Genomic DNA, 20,485 nt, shown 5'->3' with positions numbered 1-20,485 from the left:
ACACTTTTCTAACCTTTACCTGTCCAATTTTATTGGCCTAAAGAATAATAGTTCTCTGTGTGTGTGTCTTTCTGTCTGTCTGTCTGTGTGTGTGTCTGTCTGTGTCTGTCCCTGTCTGTGTGCCTGTGTGCTCAGAGCCCAGGCTGAGCAATGGCTTCTGTCTCCCTCTCCCTCCCTTTTCCCAACAGGTGACTGAGGGACTGGAGCATGCTCCCCTCCCCCACCCATTCCTGGGCCTGAACAATGCCCTCTCCAGGACCCAAAATAGCCCCTTGAGCACAGCCAATGCCCTTTTATGGCCCTGTCCCTATTGTGCATGGCAGGGGTGGGGCTGGGGTCATGAGGTATATGGACAGGATAAAGCTCAGGGTGGCAGGAGGCTCACCTACTTACTCATCTTTCCTTCTTGCCGCTTCTCTGTGATTACAGCCCCAATGGCCCCCAAAAAGCCAGAGCCCAAGAAGGATGATGCCAAGGCCGCTGCCCCCAAGGCAGCACCAGCCCCTGCGGCTGCACCTGCGCCTGCACCTGCTGCTGCACCTGAGCCGGAGCGCCCCAAGGAAGTGGAGTTTGATGCCTCCAAGATTAAGGTAAGTGAGGGAGCAGGAGAGATGGAGCAAATGAGTGGGTCTCAGAGTAGGACCTGCCGTGGCAGGTAAGGCCCTAGACCCGAGCCAAGCTGAAGCTGGCAGTTCTGTGCAGAGCTTAAAGGAGACCTGCTTGTTCCAGACATCTGCAGGACCAAAGGAGAAGGGATGGTTGTCAGACACTATGAGAGTAGAGTCTGGATGAGGAAATGCCTTTTTGGTGATCTTGAGAACTCACCTTGCAGAAGCGTGGTGGCACATGCCCTTTATCCCAGCACTCGGGAGGCAGAGGCAGGTGGATCACTGTGAGTTCAAGGCCAGCCTGGTCTACAAAGTGAGTCCAGGACAGCCAAGGCTACACAGAGAGACCCTGTATCGTAAAACCAAAAAACTTAAAAAAAATTTTTTTTAAAAAATAGAAAACTCTCTTTGCTCTTCTTTCTGGATTTCAGAGCATTAGGGACTCCTGGTGACAGCTGTCCCCCGTTCTACTGAGCTCTTCTTCTCTGAATGTGGGGCTCTCAAGTCCACACCAAGCATCCTTGGGTAGAGTAATGTGTGAGGGAAACCAGGGCCTTACCTGGGCTGGGTGACTTCACCCCATCCAAGATCACCAAGCCCAGAGCCGGCAGAGCCCTCCTGGAAGCCTTCACCTTAAGCTGGGAAAATGGAGAATCCGGCTAAAAAGGAAAGTCATGCAGGAAACTGGTTGTGGAGCACGACCAGGCAACACCAGGAGCCTTTCCTGGCCCAGTTGTCTTTCCCAGAGTCTAAACTGGGAGGGAGGGCCATGCCTGCCACCTGTGGCATCCACATAGCAGCACGCAGCCTGTGTCCTGTTCTCAGCTGGACGGTGGCCACTGCTGCTCTGGCTGCCTCATGAGAGGCCTGTGGAATCCTCTCCACCCACACATATCCACCAAGCCCTGTGCCATTCTTCTGTTTTTAGTTTTTAATTTTTTAATATTACATATTTTATTTTTTAGTTTATTCATTTTACACCCTGACTGCAGGTTCCCCTCTCTCCTCTCTTCCCAGCACTCCCCTTATGTTTTTTGGGTTTCTTGTTTTGTTCTGTTTTTTGCTTTTCCAAGACAGGGTTTCTCTGTACTGACAGTCCTGGCTGTGCTGGAACTCACTTTGTAGACCAGGCTGGCCTTGAACTCAAAGAGATTCGCCTGCCTCTCCCTCCAAAGAGCTGGGATTAAAGGTGTGTGCCTCCACCCCTGGCCCCCTGAGCCGTTCTGAAGGAGCCTCCATCTGGTCATAAGCCCTTCCCAGAGGCACCTGCCCATGTTCCTTGGGTTCATATCCCAGCTCAGCTCCACCTTAGTTACTCTAATCCTTAGTTTCCTCACCTGTGAAATGGTATCATAAGCCCCCCCCCCCACTTGCCGGCAGCTGTACCCCAGAGTTGGCTCTCTGTTCTTCTGTTACCCCAGCCCCAGTCTTGTGTCCTGTGGGTGGCTTGTAAGGATCCAACTACCTCGGGACCTATGGTGGCATTGCTCAATCTCACCAGCTGTTAGGTTGGCACAAAAATATGCCTCAAAAGAGGCCGTTCTCCCCTGCCTTTCTCTCTTCCCAGATGGCAGAAGGACAGAGCCTTTGTCAGAAGCCAGGGAGCCCTGTCTCCCCAGGTTTTCCTACAGAAAGTTCCCAAGGAGCCAGGAATGATGGATTTTTTTCCCCAATGCTGGCTTGAGTGTCAAACCAGAGTGTTAGCCCCAGCAAATGACAGGAGCAGGGTGACCTAGTGCACGTTGCTGTGCACTATGGAGGCTGGAGGGGTTCTCAGGCGCCAGCCACACCCTCTTCCCCCAGCTCCTTTCCCTGGTATGACCTTGACTTTGGGGAGAGTGACTGCAGTGATTAAAAATAGACTGGCATCAGATGAGGAGGGGGTTACCAGGTCCCCAGAGGCCACCTGACCTCAGGGCGTCCCCACTGTGGCCCCAGAATGCTGCATAGCTCTACCTCTGTGCTATGCAGGAGTCCTGGAGCTGCCTTGGGGCCACAGGCAAAATACGTGCAGGACAGGTACAGGCGAGGCTCTGTAGGTCAGTGTCCAGCCTTGAGGGCCCCAAGGGGGATCTGTGAGGGACACACACACACACATACGTGCACAAGCATGCGCACTAGGTTACCCACAGACATGCTTCCATGCTGACACAGCCTCTGGCTTCAAGCCATATGCTTGCTCCTCCCCTCAAAGTCAGCTTGGTCAGGCCAGTGACATTGAGCACATCCGTGTAGAGCCAGGGGATCAGGGGAGGTCCACTGGGGCTGGGGCCTCTGTTCCTATTCCCTTCCGCTGTGGTCCGTCTGGTATCACAATCCGATTACACATAGACCCAAAGCCTTTAGGTTGGACAGGTGTGTATAGGGGGTCATTGCAGCAACAGGAGGTTGTCTAGGTAGACAGCATGAGGGCCTAAGCAGCAGAGGCTGTGATGCCGCTGTGAAGACAGGCCGGCCCAGCCAAGGGCCCTGAGGCCTAAGCTTTCCAAGATGACCCATAGTCTTTGGACTTCCTTGCAGATCGAGTTCACGCCTGAACAGATTGAAGGTAAGCAGGGTTCTGAGCCCAGGGTAGGGGTGGACCAGGGGTCTCCAAGCCAAACCAGTGGGCTGGAGGAGTGGAGGGGGGGGGCATCCCTCAGGGAAGATTCAGAACTCAATACTCGCCGGGCGGTGGTGGCGCACGCCTTTAATCCCAGCACTCGGGAGGCAGAGGCAGGCGGATCACTGTGAGTTCGAGGCCAGCCTGGTCTACGAAGTGAGTCCAGGACAGCCAAGGCTACACTGAGAAACCCTGTCTTGAAAAACCGAAAAGAAAAAAAAAGAACTCACTACCCTTTCCCACAGAGTTCAAGGAGGCCTTCCTGCTGTTTGACCGCACACCCAAGGGCGAGATGAAGATCACATACGGGCAGTGTGGGGACGTTCTGCGGGCTCTGGGTCAGAATCCTACCCAGGCCGAGGTGCTCCGCGTCCTGGGCAAGCCCAAACAGGAAGGTAATACACCCTGCCTATTAGTGCCAGCCCCAGGGGTGGCTGGCTATCGGATATTATGGGCACATCACAGGCCTGTTTCCTGACTTCCTCCGGCTGGTACGTTGAGGATATAAGACTGGCTACCGCCGGGCGTGGTGGCGCATGCCTTTAATCCCAGCACTCGGGAGGCAGAGGCAGGTGGATCGATGTGAGTTCGAGGCCAGCCTGGTCTACAAAGCGAGTCCAGGATGGCCAGCGCTACACAGAGAAACCCTGTCTCGAAAAACCAAAAAAAAAAAAAAAAAAAAAAAAAGACTGGCTACCAGGCCAAGGTTGGAGGAGATAAGTGGGATGGGTCTGCTGGACGGACCCTTTGGCCCAGGACTCCTGGCCATTAGGGTTGGACTTAATACTAGCCAGAATCCACACTGGTGTAAGGGTGGGGCAGGGACATAGGTGCTTCCTTTTTTTTTTTTTTTTATAACCTTTTCTAGTCTCCCCAGCATCCCTTTGTGAGTCTTTGTCCTCTTCATTCACCTTGCCTGACTCAGGAAGAGTGACACCTAGTCCCTCATCCTAGGTCTGGGAAGCCCTGTGGTAGGCTCAACTGTGTCCGTAGTGGGTGGAGGGAGTGAGGTCTATAAGAAGTGAGACCTGGCCATGGTGGTATAGGTCTACAAACCCAATAACCAAGAGGCTGAGGTAGGTGGACCACCATGACTTGGAAGCCAGTGTAGGCTATGTAGCTCCAGGCTAGCCTGGGCTATAGAGTAAGACTGTCTCAAAAAGGAGAGTGGGTACTGGGGATGTTTTTCAGTTGGCAGAGTACTTTCCTAGCTTACTTGAAACTGTGGGTTTGATCCATGGCACTACATAACAGTGCAGGCTGGTATGTGTCCAAAGTCTAAAAACAACAACAACAACAACAACAACAACAACAACAGCAACCCCCCCAAATCCATCCCTCCAAAACCTCAAAGAAATTGTAGTATATACCCCTAATCTCACCACTGAGGATTACCATAAATTTAGGCCAGCCTGGTTTGCATTGCAAGTTTCAGTCTGGCCTAAAATATGGAGAGGAAGGGAGGGAGGAAGGGAGGGAGGGAGGGAGGGAGGGAGAAAGGGAGAGAGAGAGAGACCTTGGATCCTACTTGGGATAGCAAAGGTATGTAAACCAAGCATTCCTCAGTAGACTGTCAAGTGCCTCATGGTGGTGACATGTTTTGTACATGGCACATGCATCAGAATGCTCTGGAAGCATGGGAGGGGACTGGCCCCTCAGTGTTAGGCACAGGGAGGCTGTACCTGTCTAACTCGGGACTTGGGACCATCTGTCTGCAGAGCTCAATTCCAAAATGATGGATTTTGAGACGTTCCTGCCCATGCTCCAGCATATCTCCAAGAACAAGGACACTGGCACCTATGAGGACTTCGTGGAGGGGCTGCGGGTCTTTGACAAGGAGGGCAACGGCACAGTCATGGGCGCAGAGCTCCGCCATGTGCTGGCCACGCTGGGTGAGGGCAGTTTCCTCTTCTACCCATCTCCCTCTCTGGGGGGGTATCCTGGGGGAAGACCGTTGTCACCTGCCACAGGGCCTGTGTCTTGTCTGTGAAACTGAAACAGAATGACAGTCAAGGTGCCATGTCGGGAGGAGGTAGAGATGCCATGTAGGGGTGACTGAAGGACCCAAAGCGAGGGTGGGACCAGCTCTGGAGTCGGGGCAGGAAGGCACTGCAGAATCAACAGTCCTAGCATTCATCATTCCCTGTGGCCAAGGAGGTGACATCCTTGCGATACCTGTGGTCCCTAGGTGCCTCCCACTGTCGTCTTCACCGTCAGGTACCTGGCCACTTAACTCCTCAAGGTGACTTTTTCTTGCAGAAAATGTTTATTGAGCCGTTGCTGTGTTCAATCCTATGCTGGCCTTAGGGTTCACACACATTTGTATGTATGTGAAGAGCACCATGGCTGGTGCTCTGCCAGTGGACAGCATAGTACAGTGTAATTGGAAAGTGCCAGACTTTGGCTGGGAATGTGGCTTGCTTGCCTAGCAGGCAGGAGGCCCTGGGTTGGGTCCTGAGCACTGTGGTGAGTGCATGTATAATGCCAGGCAGCACTTGGGAGATAGAGGCAGGAGAACTGGAAGTTCAAGGTCATCTCTAGCTATGGAGCCTGTTCAAGGCTAGCCAGGGATGCGTGAGACTATCTCAAATGAAAAAGAGAAAGAAAGGAAAAGGGATGGAGTTTTCAGACTGTATGTGGGTCAGGGAGAAGCCTCTCAGCCTCTTCCGCAGTTATCTGTAAACGTCCCCAGCTTTACTCCATGGGTCCTTCTACCAACCTCAAAGGGCTCCCCCAAGAGACTGCTACCAGAGAGGCAGGGGACTCCTGCCACCTTAGTGGGGACAGAGGACAGTATATACATGAAGATGCCTAGGCTCAGAGGAGGCACCAGGTCTCCGCCTTAAAGTTCTGTGCCTCTTCTTCTCCTCCTCCTCACCTCCTCCTCCTCCTAAAAATTTATTTATTTATTGTATATGATTGATTTATCTCCAGAAGAGGGCACCAGATCTCATTATAGATGGTTGTGAGCCACCATGTGGTTGCTGGGAATTGAACTCGGGACCCCTGGAAGAGCAGGCGGTGCTCTTAACCACTGAGCCATCTCTCCAGCCAGGTCATGCACTTCTTGACCTATGATTGGCTATTCCAGCCCTGGAAACAGGAGTGATGGCCAGCCATGGCCTTGGGAACAATGCTGCTATGACCATCCAGAAGGACTCAGTAAGTTCCCCTAGACCTGGTCACATCTCTGGGTACTGTGACTTAGCCTCTCACCCCTGACAGGTGAGAGACTGACAGAGGACGAGGTGGAGAAACTGATGGCTGGTCAAGAAGACTCCAATGGCTGCATCAACTATGAAGGTAAGTTCCTTTTGGAGGGCAGGGAGGGGGACTCAGCTTTGTGTCTGTGTGTGTGTGGGGCGGGGGGGGGGGGTGCGGGTGAAAATCTCCTGGTGAGGAGATGAGGGGACTCAACTCAGAAGGTGGGAGTCTCTTGGGGAAAAGACATCGGTACCCAGTTCAGTGGGGGATCTTCTGGGGGAGGAGTCGTGTGCCCAGCTGCACCCCTGGCCGCCCACTCGGAGTCCCAGACACTCACTCTCCCTTTCCTTCCAGCGTTTGTGAAGCACATCATGGCCAGCTGAGCCTCTCACCGGTGAGACTCTCCCTCTCTTTAACACCCTCACTGCTGCTGTCCACCCCCCCCCCCGCGCCCCTTCTCCACCAACTCCAGCTCTCACTCGGTGTTCTGCTACCTTGACCCAGCCCTTCCTCCATAACCTGTGGCCGCTTTTGCTCTAGGAAGCCGAGGGCTGCGCACATCTCCTCTCCCAACTGTGATGCTGACACCGGGTCTGGGGCTTCAGGAAGGAAAGGAGTGGGCCCCACTCCGGCACACCGAGCCAGACCGCTCTGTGTGAGGCTGTCTCCTTTGGCCCCTCTTGGGATGTGGTTGCTTACCTGTGATAGGCTTTCTGCATCCCGCCCCCCCCACCCCCATCGCCTTATGAATAAATGATTTCCTTCCTTCCTCCCTCTCCGTCCCTCCATCCTTCCTGCCTTTTCTCCTTCTTTCTTTCCATAACTCTCTAGCTCACCCCCATCCATTTTGTGGTGTTCCTCCTCTTTTGGTCTCATCTCACTCCTGCCTCCGGGAGATGGCAGCCACACTAGTCCCCTCAACCCAAGGATGCCACTGGGAGACGAAGAGCAATGTCTGAGCATTTAATCAACTACAGACTGTTGTCCCTGAGTCACAAATGTCACGGAAGCCTAAGCTTAAGTCCAGTGCAGGGAATGGCTTGGCCTGAGTGACAATAGGCATAAACGGCAAGGCAAGAGCTGGCTTTGTCCTGGGGGCTGTCAGAATTGGAGGACTGTCAGCCACAGGCTTCACTCTGATGGAGAAACTGGGGTGTTTTGTCCTAGGAAAAAAGCAAGGACCTTGTTGGGGTAGCATGTCATCTACCAGTGGGTCCCTCGGCCCCAATTTTTTCAGTCATGGCTGTAAGTCTCTATGGACACAATAAGGGGAGGCTTCCTGGAGAAGGCTTGGTGGGGAGGAAAAATAACACCCCACAGTGGTGCAAGGCTCGGAGACTGGGAATGGAGGCTCAGAGGGAGACTCAACTATGCAGGGCTTGGAGGGGCCACAGGGCAGAGGGATCCAGGAGCTCAGGACAACCTCATCAAGGCCAATTTCCACGGCCTGTCATGTGTAAGTGTGTCAGCATACAAGGTCCAGATCTGGGGTGTTCTACAGCGAGCCTGTGTGAGGCAGGCGGCCTGGGGGTGTTGGTGTGACAGTGGTGGAGTCCGAGTGTGTTAAGGATTGTGAGGGTATGTAGATAAGTGTGTGAGGGTATGTGTGTATGTGAGAGGGTATTAGTGTGTCACAGAAGTGTGTGGCTGCTTCTGATTTCAGCCTTTTGGTGTGCTAAACGATTTAACCTTACACTGAGCACCTGCTGTGTGTCAAGGTTCTGTTCCAGGCACTAGGGACATAGAGGTCTGTTTGGGGAGCCCACACCAGGCTGCTGAGGGTCAGACAACAAGGGAGGCAGAGGGTGCCCTGAAAGAGCTGGAAAGAGTTAGAACTCTCTCTCTCTCTCTCTCTCTCTCTCTCTCTCTCTCTCTCTCTCTCTCTCTCTCTCTCTATATATATATATATATATATATATATATATATATATATATATATATATATATATATATATACATGCCTGGGGGTGTTGGTGTGTCAGTGGAGACACACACACGCACACACACACACACACACACACACACACACACACACACACACACACACACTTGAAAGCACAGAGACTGAAGGGCAGAAGGGAAGGAATTGGGAGCTGGTTGACTTGTAAAATGAGGCCAGGGATTATATGTGAGGGTAAGAACGTGACAAAGATTTGACGGACAGGTGCTAATATTTAGAGTATGTAAAGAACTCATATAAATCAGCTCCTTAGAAACAGTCTGATTAAAAACTGGGCAAAAGACCTGAGTAAACATCTATAAAGAAGATGGACACAAGCAGGCATTGTGGCACATGCCTTTATGCCAGCCTGAGTAGGAGACAGATTGGTGGATCTCTGTGAGTTTGAGCCAGCTAGGTCTATGTAGTGAGACTCTGTCTTGGAAAAGAAAGATGAACCTGGGTCTGGGATACAGCTCAGTGGTAGAGTGCTTCTACAAGGCCCAAGGTTCAATCTCCAGGACCAAAATCAAGATTAAAATAAAATTTAAATAAGATGTGCATTGGGGCAGGAGAGAGCGGGCTCAGTGAGTAAAGATGGTAGTCGCCATCTTTGAGTTTGACTTCTGGGATCTAAGTGGTGGAAGGAGAGAAGCAACTCCTAAAAGTTGACCTCTGACCCCCACACAAGTGTTGTGGTACATGCGTACCATCTGCTACAATACAAACAAATGTGATTTAAAAAATTAAAGACACCCAAGGAGCCAATCACCCAGGAAAATGGCACTGAGGGCAGAGCTCCCCACTCATGGGCCCATGTCTACATCTGTTAGACAATGGGATAGTACACACATTAAAAAAGGTTTATTTCTTTTTATTTTAGGGGTATGAGTGTTTCACATACGTATATATGTAAAGTGTGTGAATGCCCGGTAGCCATGGAGGCCAAAAGAGGGAAGAGGACAGATCCCCTGGACCTGGACTTGCAGATGGGTGTGAGCTGCCATGTGGGCTCAGGAGCAGTAAATGCTCTTCTCCACTCTCCAACCTCATCCACACAATTTATCTACTTACTTATTTCATTTCATTTATTTGTTTGAGTCAGGATATCACTAATCATTAGAGTAAGGCAACTCAAAACTGTAATTCTAGCATTTGGAAGGTTGAGGCAGGAGGATAGCTGTGGAGTTTGAGGCAAGCGTGCGTTACACAGCGAACTCATCATTCAAAAACAACAACTAAAACCCAAATCAAAACAGAGCGATGGAACAAGCAATAAACTCCAACAGCTGTCCTTTGCAATAGAAAGTAATGTGTTAACGAGGGCGTAGAAAAATGCGAACTTTGTGTATTGGTAGAGGGTAAAATTATGCTCCCTGGTCCTTCAACATGCCTGAGGGTTACACACACACACACACACACACACACACACACACACACACACACACACACACACCACACACACACCACACACACACACACACACCACACATACACACACACACACACACACACACACACACACACACCACACATACATATACAGACACAATAAAAACAGGGCTATCACTCGACATAGTTCCAATTCTGAGTTTATATTCCCTCAAATTAAGGACAGGGTCTCAAATATATAATTTGCATTCACCTTTTTGGCAGCATTGCTCACAAGTAACCCACGCTGGAAACAACTCAAATGTGGACAAAATGCAGTGTAAACATAAAAGAATGTTACAGCACCAAGGACCAAACCCACGGCCACACATTTGCTGGGCAAGCAGCATTCAATGGATCCACCCAGTCTTCCCTTTTCCTTTTTTAAAATCAAGACTCCCTAGGTAGTCCTGGCTGTCCTTAAACTTATGGTGATTCCCCTGTCTCAGCCTCCTCAGTGCTGGGATTACAGGTGTGTGGGTCATAAGGTTTAGGGACTGGGTTGAGTGGTCTTAGCATTTTCCTGCTGGTGAGGTCCACCTTGGGGAGGAGTCTGGAGCAGGAAATGTACCTGCTTTTAGTCAGTTCCAGGCAGGAAGTGGCCCAGTTGCCAGGTTACCATACGTCAGTCAGGAAGGTGGCACTCAGAGGCTGAGGTGACCTTTCACCTTGCTCAGCATCATCTAGTGCATCTAGTTGTGGGGACTGTGTGTGCATTTTGGTATGTTCCTGTGTGAGTGAGCGAGTGTGTGTGTGTATGTATGTGTGCTTGAATGTCCACAAGTGTGCATACATCTGTGAGTGTATCCTTATGCACGAAGTGTGTGTGAATGTCTGAGAACGAGTGGGTACGTGTGTGCTCATTTATCTGCGCATATGTACATGTATGCTTGCCTCTGTGCGTGACTGTGCTTGTCTGTGTGTTTGTGGGTGTGTCTGAGGGTGGACGTGCTGGGGGGCTCTGCTGAGTTAGCACTGGTGTTGGGCAGGCAGCATTGCCAGCCGGGCTGTGGCCTCCCCACAGTTACATAAACACTGGTCCCAGCTCCCCCCCTCAAGCAGGGTGGTCCGGCCTGTGTCCCCGCTGCTGGTAGAAAGGGATATAGAGGAACGAGGGCTTTGTCCTCCCATCAGCCTAGTCCCCTCCAGGCCTAAGTGTTAGGTCATGTGCACCATAAAGCTGGGGTCCGGTCGGGGCTTTCCCTGTCTCGTGTCCCTCGTCTGGCCTCAGCTGGCACCCTGAATTCTTAGGTGGCAGTAATAGCTGCCTCTCCAGTTCTGAGTCAGGCTGAACCAGAGGGCTGGCCAAGGGCAGGGACCAGCGTCAAGATTCCAGACAGGGCTATATGGTCCCCATGAAGCTGTGGCACTTAGCTCAGGAGGTCCAGCGACAGTGAAAAGCAATGGGCCGCTGGAACTCACATGTTTAGAGGCTGGAACTTGAACCCGAAGGACAGAGAGAGAAGCCGGGCCTGTGATGTCTCCCTGCTCTGATGTCCCTCAGGACCACCCATGGCTATTGGCACTCTTCCACATCCTGTGTTCTCTCTTTCAGACACCATTCCCAGGGACTTTAGGGTCACCAGGGGGACATGGATTAGGTCACACAGTCACATGACACAGAGGTACAGGAAGGCCAGAATTCAGGCAGAAGGCAAGTCTGGGATGGGGGTGGGCTGGGGAGGGGGGGCACACGGTGTCTTGAAAAAAAGCTAGGTGTGTTGCAAAAATTCGACCAGGTTAAAGAGCTCGGGCTGCTTGGTGAAAATTGGACTGTGGGGCTCAAAGCAGTCAGCCACAAGGGGACCAAACAGAAAGCTGATGAAGGCCTGGAGAACAGTCAGGGTGTGGAGTAAATGGGTCCAAATAAAGGAATGTATGAAATTGAGGGGGGAGGGGAGGAGCCACAGGGAATTGGTGGCAGCCCCCCCCCCACAGCCCCATTGCGTAATGGGTGCTTGGGGAGCCAGGCTGCTGTGGTACTGTGCTGTTGGTCCTGAGGAGGCCTTGGATGGTGTTGATAAGAGTTTGCAGAGAGGAGGCACACGTGTGGCTGCGTGAGGGGACAGAGTCAGCCTCACCTTGGGAGAGCTAGCCCACTCCCCTGAGGGAGCTCACCAGGTCTTGAACTCATGACCTTGCACAGAAGTGGCTCCTGGGGTTCCCTCCAAAACGTCCCTTCAAACAGCTCCTGCCCCACCCTCGCTCCAGTTTAGGGGTTATTTGTTCCCCACCCTCCCAAAGCCACACAAATTTGGGTTTGCTCAAATGCTGACAGAGCCCGCCTGGAATGTGGAGGGTGAGTGCCTACAGGCCAGACCGCGCCAGCAGGCCCCTCCACGCTCGGCAGCCAGGGGCTGGGGCCTCATGGACTGAGAAGGGCCTAGAATGTCAGGGCTCCGAGGGGCCCCTTCCAGCTCCTTCCTCTCCAGCTGGCTGAGCACACCAGGGAGTCTACTGTTCTTTCCATGTTCTGGTCCCGTCTCTGGTGTGTAGGCCCCGGTGCCTCTTGTGTCACTTTTATACACACCTGTCATATCCACTGGCGTCTTAGTGTGACTGAGCCTTCCAGAAAGGTTGTGGGAAAGGAAGAGGCCAGAGACAGGGAGGATGATGTAGGGTGGGCGGGGGAGGGTGGGGGAGGGCTCAGGTCTTGGCCAACCTCTTCCTGTCTGTCTGTCTGTCTGTCTGTCTGGGTCTCTGTGTCTCTGTGTCTCTGTCTCACTCCTTTAAAACAAGGTTTCTCTGTAGTCCTGGCTGTTCTGGAACTCATGCTGAAGACTGGGCTGGCGTTGAACTCAGAAATCCGCCTGCCTTTGCCTCCTGAGTGCTGGGATTAAAGGTGTGAGCCATCATGCCCCACTTCCTTTTTTCTTTATTTAGGTCCAGGTATATATGAGTGTCCCCTTTCCCTACTACTCCAGGACCCGAAGTCTGGGAGCCTCTGTTTTCTCTTCGCTTGTCCCTTCTGCCACCTTACCCCAACCCTGGTCTTCTTGCCTCCATCTCATAAAAGATGGAGAAGCCACGTGAAGCTGCTTTAGATGGCTACACCCAGCTCCCAAGGCCCTGAGGACAGGTAGTGATCAGCTCGTCCTGAGAAGTGTGCAAGCAGAGAAGACTCACTCCCAGGCAGGAGGTGTTCTTGCCTTGGTAGGGATTGAAATGACTTGGATTTCCTCAAACTTGTGGCCCCTATTGTCACAATACCCAAGAAAGTTCTCGTGTGAAAAAAGTCCTATGTCTTCCATGGGCTTCAATATATGCATTTTTGAGGCTTTATTCTTTATTAACATCACATCCTATTTTTTTCTTTTTCTCCTCCTCTTCTGTCTCTTTCTTCTCTTCCTTTCTTTTTTTCTTTTTTTTTTTTTAGACAGAGTCTCAGTCCATAGCCCTGGCTGGCCTCTAACTGATTATGTAGCTAAGGATGACCTTGAACCCTGATCCTCCTGACTCTACCTCCCAAGCACAGGGATTATATGCATGCACCACCAAGCCTGGTTCTCTCCTGACCAGCCTCAACATCTTGAGAATACTCTTTTGTTTACAAAACAATGGAGACACTTGCTGGCCACTGCTGTGTTCTGTGTCTTCACTTAGCAAAACATGACTTCTCAAGTTGATATTTAAGTTTTGAGGAAATCTGGGTAGAAACTCTTGAACAGGGTGGATATGTCCAAGAATCTAGATGCTTTTGAGCCAACTGGTCAACCCACCAGTAGTCAATCTGTCTATTACTTACTTCGCCATGCAGGGCTCGTGATGACTTCACCTGGGATTACCAATAACCAACCCAGCCAGTGGGAAGGAGTGGATGGAGTCTTGACAGGGGATATCAGGGCACATGGGTCGCCTCACCTCAGCTCCCTTTTCATGTGGGTCTGGTTCCTGACATTCTGAGTGTCCCTAAACTACTGGATACTCATGTGCATTTTCACCTCTAGAGCCTGCCGCTGAGATGAGGAAGCTGGCGACAGTCATTTCTCACCCCTAGCAGGTCGGTGGCAATTATGGTGGGACGGTACAGAGAAAGGGTGGTGCCGAGGCCTGGAGCAGGTAGCTGGGCTTCCCTCTGCCTGGCCTGAGGGAGCCCTGGACAATGATATGGCCACTTGCCACAGCTCCAGGCTAACACATCTCTAATCCTGGGGTGGGGGTGTGTGTGTGGGGGAATCCTATTTAAGGGCCCATAGGCAGCTGCTGTGGCTGAGGTCGGCAGGTGAAGGAGAGATAAACCTGTTTTTTAGGATTCCCAAGTGCGGGATTGGAACGGTCTTGTGAGAGAACAGGTGAGGTTAGTCCACTAGAAGACCGACCACCTTGTGCGGGAGCTTGATTGTTGCCAGCTGAAAAGATCCCGTGAACAGACTCTGGGAGGAGATATATAAATGAGCCCAGAACTGGAGGCAGGGCTTTTTTGGAGACTTGGGATGGTTTTGGCTGTTTATCGCTGTGCTTCGAGACGCTCCTAGAGAGAACAGCTCGAGGGAAGGCTTCGGGGCTCCGGCTCCTGCTGAGGTTTGGGTTCTGGTTATTATAGGTTCCAGCAAAAGAAATCCTGCTGATTGTGCCAGGAGAATCGTTCCTCGGAACTGATATCCTTACCAGTTTTATTATTGTGTCCGTTAATCCTCATTTCCTATTGTTTTGGTTAGTTGGGTTATAAGTGACATATGCTCGGTCACTAAGTTGCTAATAAAATATATTGGTTAAGAAAATTGAGCATACAGTCAGGTCCTGTGTAGTTCACCCTCAGTGGAGCCCCATTAAAAGGTGGGGGGGGGGCTCCAGACCAGCTCTAGGGAGTGGAAGTGTGGGCAGGTCCCAGGCTTCTCATTTACTGCAGTCTCTCGGGTCCCTGTCACAGAGACACCTACTATTTATTCTGAGTACCTCAGGATGTTTTCCTCAAGTCTGTACCTAGGTAGACATGCCTGGCTGCAGGGTCTGTGGCGGCAAGATGGCCTCCATGTGTCACATCTTGGAGAGTAACCAACAGACTCATCCCTCAGCACTCCAGCTTGAGCCTCAGCCAGGGTCCCTCCCAAGGCCCTGCCCTCCCCAGCCTCCTCTGCGGCGGCCTCCTCTTCAAGTTCTTTGTAGAGGATCCAGGCAAAACCCGCCTCAACTGTCGGCACAAGGATAGCCCATTCCATCGCGTTGCAAGCCTTTGCCGTGTGTCAGGCTAGAGAATTAATAAGAAAAAACACATTGGCCTAAGTTGTTAGGTTGCCTTTGTGTCTTGGCCTGTGCTTCCAGATCTACCCAGTGGCCCCTCCCTTGTGGAGTGAAGAGGGACCCCCCTTCCACTTCTCATCTGGCTCATCAATGCCTGTCAGCCCCCAGACTTCACCCTAAAAGCTGAGCAGGAGGAGGTCCAGGACATCTGAGCCAATCTCTCTCCCAAGCTGTCCTTGCTTGAGTGCTCCTAGTAACGGGATCCCATCCATTGTTGAGGCATCTGTGCACAGGCGGCTAGCTGTTCCGGGGAGGGTAGAAAGCTGTCCAGTGCTCCCCCTGCCCACCCCTGGTCTCTGAAACTGAGTCTCTAGAACTATTCAGTGGTCCAGAGGTAAACAAGAGAGGAAGGTGATGTGACTGGGATGGTGACTGACCCCCCCCCCACCCGACCGCCCCCTAGCCCCCTCTCCCTGTCCCCAGCAGTGGATAAGCTCAGGTGCTGGTTTCAGCAGAAGGTCCCTGCCTGCTTCCCCCCAAGAGTTCTAGTCAGCCTATCACTGGGCCTCAGTTGGACTAGACTGGAAGCGTTGGGAACTTTTTAGAGACCCCTTTTAGACTATGAGCCTGGGGTTGGAGGTGATTAGGAGAGTCGACAGCTGCTTTGAAATGTGCGGAATAATAAAGCAAGGAATGTCTGAGCTCAGGGGAAAAAAAATAACCCGCCCCACTGGGCCTCCCACCAGGCTGGGTGTAATGAATTAAGCACAGGGAGGCACGTTCCGTGTGGGGGTGTGAGCTGGGGGAGGCAAGGAGGCGTTTAATGAGAAACAGGGTCTTGCTAAAAGCTAGGGTTCTGGGCCGTCTGAGCAGACCCCTTGGGACTGCCTTTTCTTCCTGAGGTTTCCTTTCCGTTTCCCTTGGTCGGTACTTATGGAGTTGGGTGTTGTCCCAACCCCACACTGACATCTGACCCTGAGCTGCGCCTTCATGCTGCTGTAGATCCCAAATGGCCAGAGAAGGCCTTCTTCCGTTTTCATCCATCAACCCACACTGATGATGGTGCCTCATCTGGAGCCAGTGCTGACCCCTACTGGACTGAGCGTACAGCTCCACTTGCGGGCCTCTTCCGAGCTGACCCAGAGCTCTCCCGCCTCTCCTTCCTCTCCCAGGCTCTACAGAGTCCCTTCCTCTGGCCAGTTCCTCACATAACCCTCCTTCCTAGCCTCAGCCTGCATCTCTCCTGCCTCAGCATCCCTGGGTGTCCACATCAGTGGCTCCCAGACGCATCGCTGCCTTCCATTCTACTGCGCTTGGTCAGAGGTAATCTGACTTTTTTTGTGATTTTACAAGGCACTCCTCCTGGCTCTCTAAGAAACTTCAGGTTCCCTCAACATGGCGCCACCCTCGGGCTGTGGTCCTTTTCTGCTCCCTTATCTGCTGGAACTCTTCCCAGGACTGCATTTTGGAAGACTAGTCCCATTCCCCGCCCCCTCACCACCTCCACCTCTGGCCCCAGTTGCTGGGTGGCAGGGCTAAGCTGTAAGAAGGGCAAATTCGCTGGGCGTGGTGGCGTAAACCTTTAATCCCAGCACTTCGGAGGCAGAGGCAGGTGAACTGCTGTGAGTTCAAGGCCAGCCTGGCCTACAAAGCGAGTCCAGGACAGCCAAGGCTAACACAGAGAGACCCTGTCTTGGGAAAAAAAAAGGGGGGCACTCAGCTTGGGGTAGGGCTCCTACTTTTTATTCTCTCTCTCTCTCTCTCTCTCTCTCTCTCTCTCTCTCTCTCTGGTTTTTTGAAACAGAGTTTCAAAACTAGCCTTGGCTGTTCTGGACTCATTTTGTAGACCAGGCTGGCCTCGAACTCACAGAGATCCTCCTGCCTCTGTTCCACCCCCCACCCCCCATACCTCCCCCCACCCCGTGCTGGGATTAAAGGCATGTGCCACCAAACCCGGCTTATTTATCTCTTATTTTACTTTTATTATTGTTATTTTTTTTGAGCTAGGGTCTCACTGTATATCTTTGGGTGGCCTGGAACTCACTAAGTAGATGTGACTGGCCTCAAACTCTCAGCGATGGCCTGCCTCTGCCTCTCAAATGCTGGGATCAAAGGTGTGCACCACCACACTTGTCTTATTTATTTCTCTTGAGACAGCATCTCAAGAGAGGCCTGACCTCCAACTTGCTATACAGCCAATGCTGGCTTTAAACTCCTGATTCTCCTGCCTTTGTGTCCTGAGTGCTGAGATCACAAGCTGCCGTGCCCTGCCTCCCACTTTATTTTTAAAAAGTCTAGGCTGGGACTTGGAGCTGCTTGAAATATTCTCTTCATCGTCCCTTCTCCCCTCCATCCACTTTAATTAAAACCATTTTTTTAAACACATGTTAATTAAAAAGCAAACTTGTTTTGCTAAGTAATTTGGAGGCTCTGGTTATGCAAACCATAGCCATTCCAGTTTAAAAAAAAATCCTTCCTCCAGCTCGTACCAGTCTTAGGCACTGAGGACCCCAATGCCTACTGTGGCTGCCCACTCCTTTATAGTGTGTGTATCCCATGGTGGGTCGGAGCAGGGTGGCCTCTGTGTCTCACATGTGGGGACCTGAAGGACCAGAGCTGCTAGTGAGCACAACCTTGTGCAATCGTGCACACACCAGCCAACCTCTACACTCTTCCCGAGCTCGCCCCTCTGTTAGGACTTCTGGTCGTGAGGTTCCTGGAGCCTGACACCCTTCATATTCTGAGCAGCAACCTCCGGGACCCCCTTAAGGTACAGGGCCCACCGACCTTTCAGCTCAGCTGTTTCCTGTACCCAGGCAAGGTTAGGGGTGTCTGAGAGAGAGAGAGAGAGAGAGAGAGAGAGAGAGAGAGAGAGAGAGAGAGAGAGAAAAGAAGAAGAAGAAGAAGAAGAAAGAGAGAGAGAGAAGAGAGAGAAGAGAGAAGAGAGGAGAGGGAGAGAGAAGAGAGAAGAGAGAGAGAGAGAGAGAGAGAGAGAGAGAGAGAGAGAGAGAGAGAGAGAGAGAGAGAGAGAGAGAGAGAGAGAGAGAGAGAGAGAGGAGAGGTCTTTGCTAGCCTAATCATCACCCTGTACTCTGCCTCCATCTAACTCAGACCCTAGAGTAGGAGTGCCTTCCTTGTGTGCGACAGAACCCCTATGCAGGCATGTCATTTCCATGATCCTAGTGTCTCATTCTGAAAGTGGAGAGTTCTTGGGGGTTAGAGGAAGGTCAGATGAAGAGTGACCAAAAAGACTATATGTGAGTCCTGAATATGGAGGTAGGTCCTAGGTGGGCACTGCGGACACCTCGGCTGGCCTGGACCGTCTGCATGCATTCAGGGACACAGGCTCAAGGCTAGTAATCGAGTTCAGCTATCTCTTCTGTACTCCTGGCTGCTTTTTCAATGAAACCAGGAGAAAGTGCTTTTGGGGGGGAAGGGTGCAACTAATCCCACACTTGCGCTCTTGCTTCCACCGTGAGGCACACACGGCCTCACACGCCAACGACTCACAGTGGACAGCAGCGACACACGCTGGTGGCTGGCTCTCAAGGCTCAGTCTGACGGGGCGAGTGCCAGCGACACACACTGCAGTTTCTCCCGCTCAACACCCACAGCCGGGAGCAGCCGCTGCAGCGCTGAGCTGCCCCAGCTCCTCGGGCGCGGCGCTTCTGTGTGGAGTCCGCTTCGCAGAGGCTGGGAAACCGCAGCGGGGCGGGCCGGGATGAGCTAATGCCGCCGCCCGCCAAGCAGCGCAGCCCTAACCAGCTCCAGATGCGGCGAGCGCGGGCCTCTGGCGCCCCCTGCAGGGCCTCGTGCGCCTGGCTGGCTGTGGGCGCGCAATCCCGATGGAGGGGCCTGGTGGCTTCTGCGCTTTTCCTCCAGGCTGGTCCGCTGTCTGTGTTCCTACCGCGCGGGTCACGACCCCTCGCTGCCCGCCTGAGCCTCCGCGTGGGGGTGATCGGCTCCTTGTGTTCCCCGTCCGTCGGATCGGGTCCTGCAGCTCTCCTCGCGCCTGGCGGTCCCAGCCCGGCCCTGCCCTGCCCCTGCCCGTTCTTCCTCCTCTTGGCACAAACACCCAGGTTTCTACTGGGAAAGCAGCGGGGGCCTGACCACCGCCTGTTTTTAATAAGCAGCTGGTATTTCCCCGAAATCGCCGGCCCTGGCTGACCTCATGGGGATGACGGCTGGCGGCATGCCAGGTAGGGGCGGGAGCCGGCTCCCGGGCGAGCCCCTGACGCCTGGCTTTGCAGAGACCTTGGCCGGGAGGCGGAGCTCTGGCTACTCATCTGGGCCCTGCCGCCCGCTCATCCAAAAATCTGCCTGTTTGTTTGTGCATCTACTTTGTGAATACCGGGCCAGGAGCCACTGCTCCTCAGTCTAGGCTCCGCATTCAAATCCAGCTTTATGTGTGATCCTGGCAAATTGCTTTATCCTCTCGCCAATCATCTTGTCTACTGCAGGATGGCACACGTGGGGATTAGAGGGACCAACATGGAGAGAGAAGCTGGACCTCCGGAATATTCCAGTAGGCAGCAAGAGGGGTCCAGACACAGGCCCGGGAGCAGGGGCAGTATGGAGGAGAGAGGAGGGTCTTGGGTCGGAATTATCTGCCTAGCAAGTAACGGCAACAAGGTGCCCCAGCTGACCAAGTGCATAAGCAGTGAAGGATCCGCACAGGAGACTGTGGGACCCCAAAGGCTAGGGAGAGATGAGGGCAGGCTTTCTGGAGGAGGGGCAGTTAGGCATGATGTGGGGGGGCATGCAGAATCGTTAGCTTAGGAGGTGGGGGACCCCATCAGGACCAACGTGTATTAGATATACAGGGGGACGTTGAAACACTGGGGGGAATAAAGGACCGTAGGAAATGGCCCAGAAGCCTTATCTGTGATGGTGGGAGAGCAGGAGGGAGACTCGCGGTCCAGTGAGGTGAGGGATGGAGCGCTGGGGCCAGAGAAGGAGCAAAGAGACAGGGTGTGGAAGGCAGCAGGTGCTGGAACCCTAGCAATGAGCGAAGCGAAGAGACAAAACCGCTTACTGCATAAAGTTTACGGGTGAAGGGGGACTATGGGCCAGAAGCATAGTTAATATACACAGAACTTTAAGAATTTACGTTTTGAAGAGGTGATTGCTGGGCTTCTTAAGGACCCGAGTTTGGTTCACAGCACCCAAGTTGGGCAGTTCACAGCCTCCTATAATACCAACTCCAGATTTGAGCCCCCTTGTGGCCTCGGAGGGCACCACATGCGAGTGCACATACACATACACATACACAAATACGTTCTATATATGTCAGATTGTGTGAAGAACTACAGGGAAAATTAGAAGGGATAGGGCAATTGTGAAGGGAAGGGGGCGTGTTATAGTTTTTCTTTTTCTTTTTTGATGATGGAGTCTTGCTGTGTAGATCAATTTGGGGCCCGAACTCACCGTAATCCTTCTGCCTCAGGCTCCTGAGCGGTGAGATGTTAGGTCCATGTCATCAAGCCTGACTATTTATTTACAGACAGGGTGCTCTTCTGT

At 52.5% G+C, this 20,485-nt stretch overlaps 1 protein-coding gene across 1 annotated transcript; it reads left to right on the top strand.

Moving 5' to 3' along the window:
- The first annotated feature begins 367 nt into the window (after nt 1–367).
- MYL3 (myosin light chain 3) lies at nt 368–7,183 on the top strand. Its single transcript, XM_084753539.1, has 7 exons — nt 368–590; nt 3,129–3,156; nt 3,456–3,605; nt 4,929–5,102; nt 6,436–6,513; nt 6,769–6,808; nt 6,955–7,183. Exons 1-6 carry the CDS (start codon nt 435–437, stop codon nt 6,795–6,797), a joined length of 615 nt encoding a protein of 204 aa, XP_084609665.1. The 5' UTR covers nt 368–434; the 3' UTR covers nt 6,798–6,808; nt 6,955–7,183.
- Nucleotides 7,184–20,485: the final 13,302 nt, after the last annotated feature.

Source organism: Acomys minous, assembly GCF_964271855.1.
Source record: "Acomys minous genome assembly, chromosome: 13".
Taxonomy (NCBI): Eukaryota; Metazoa; Chordata; class Mammalia; order Rodentia; family Muridae; genus Acomys; species Acomys minous.
Note: the sequence above shows the minus strand (reverse complement) of the source record. Positions and strands in the feature narration are given on the sequence as shown.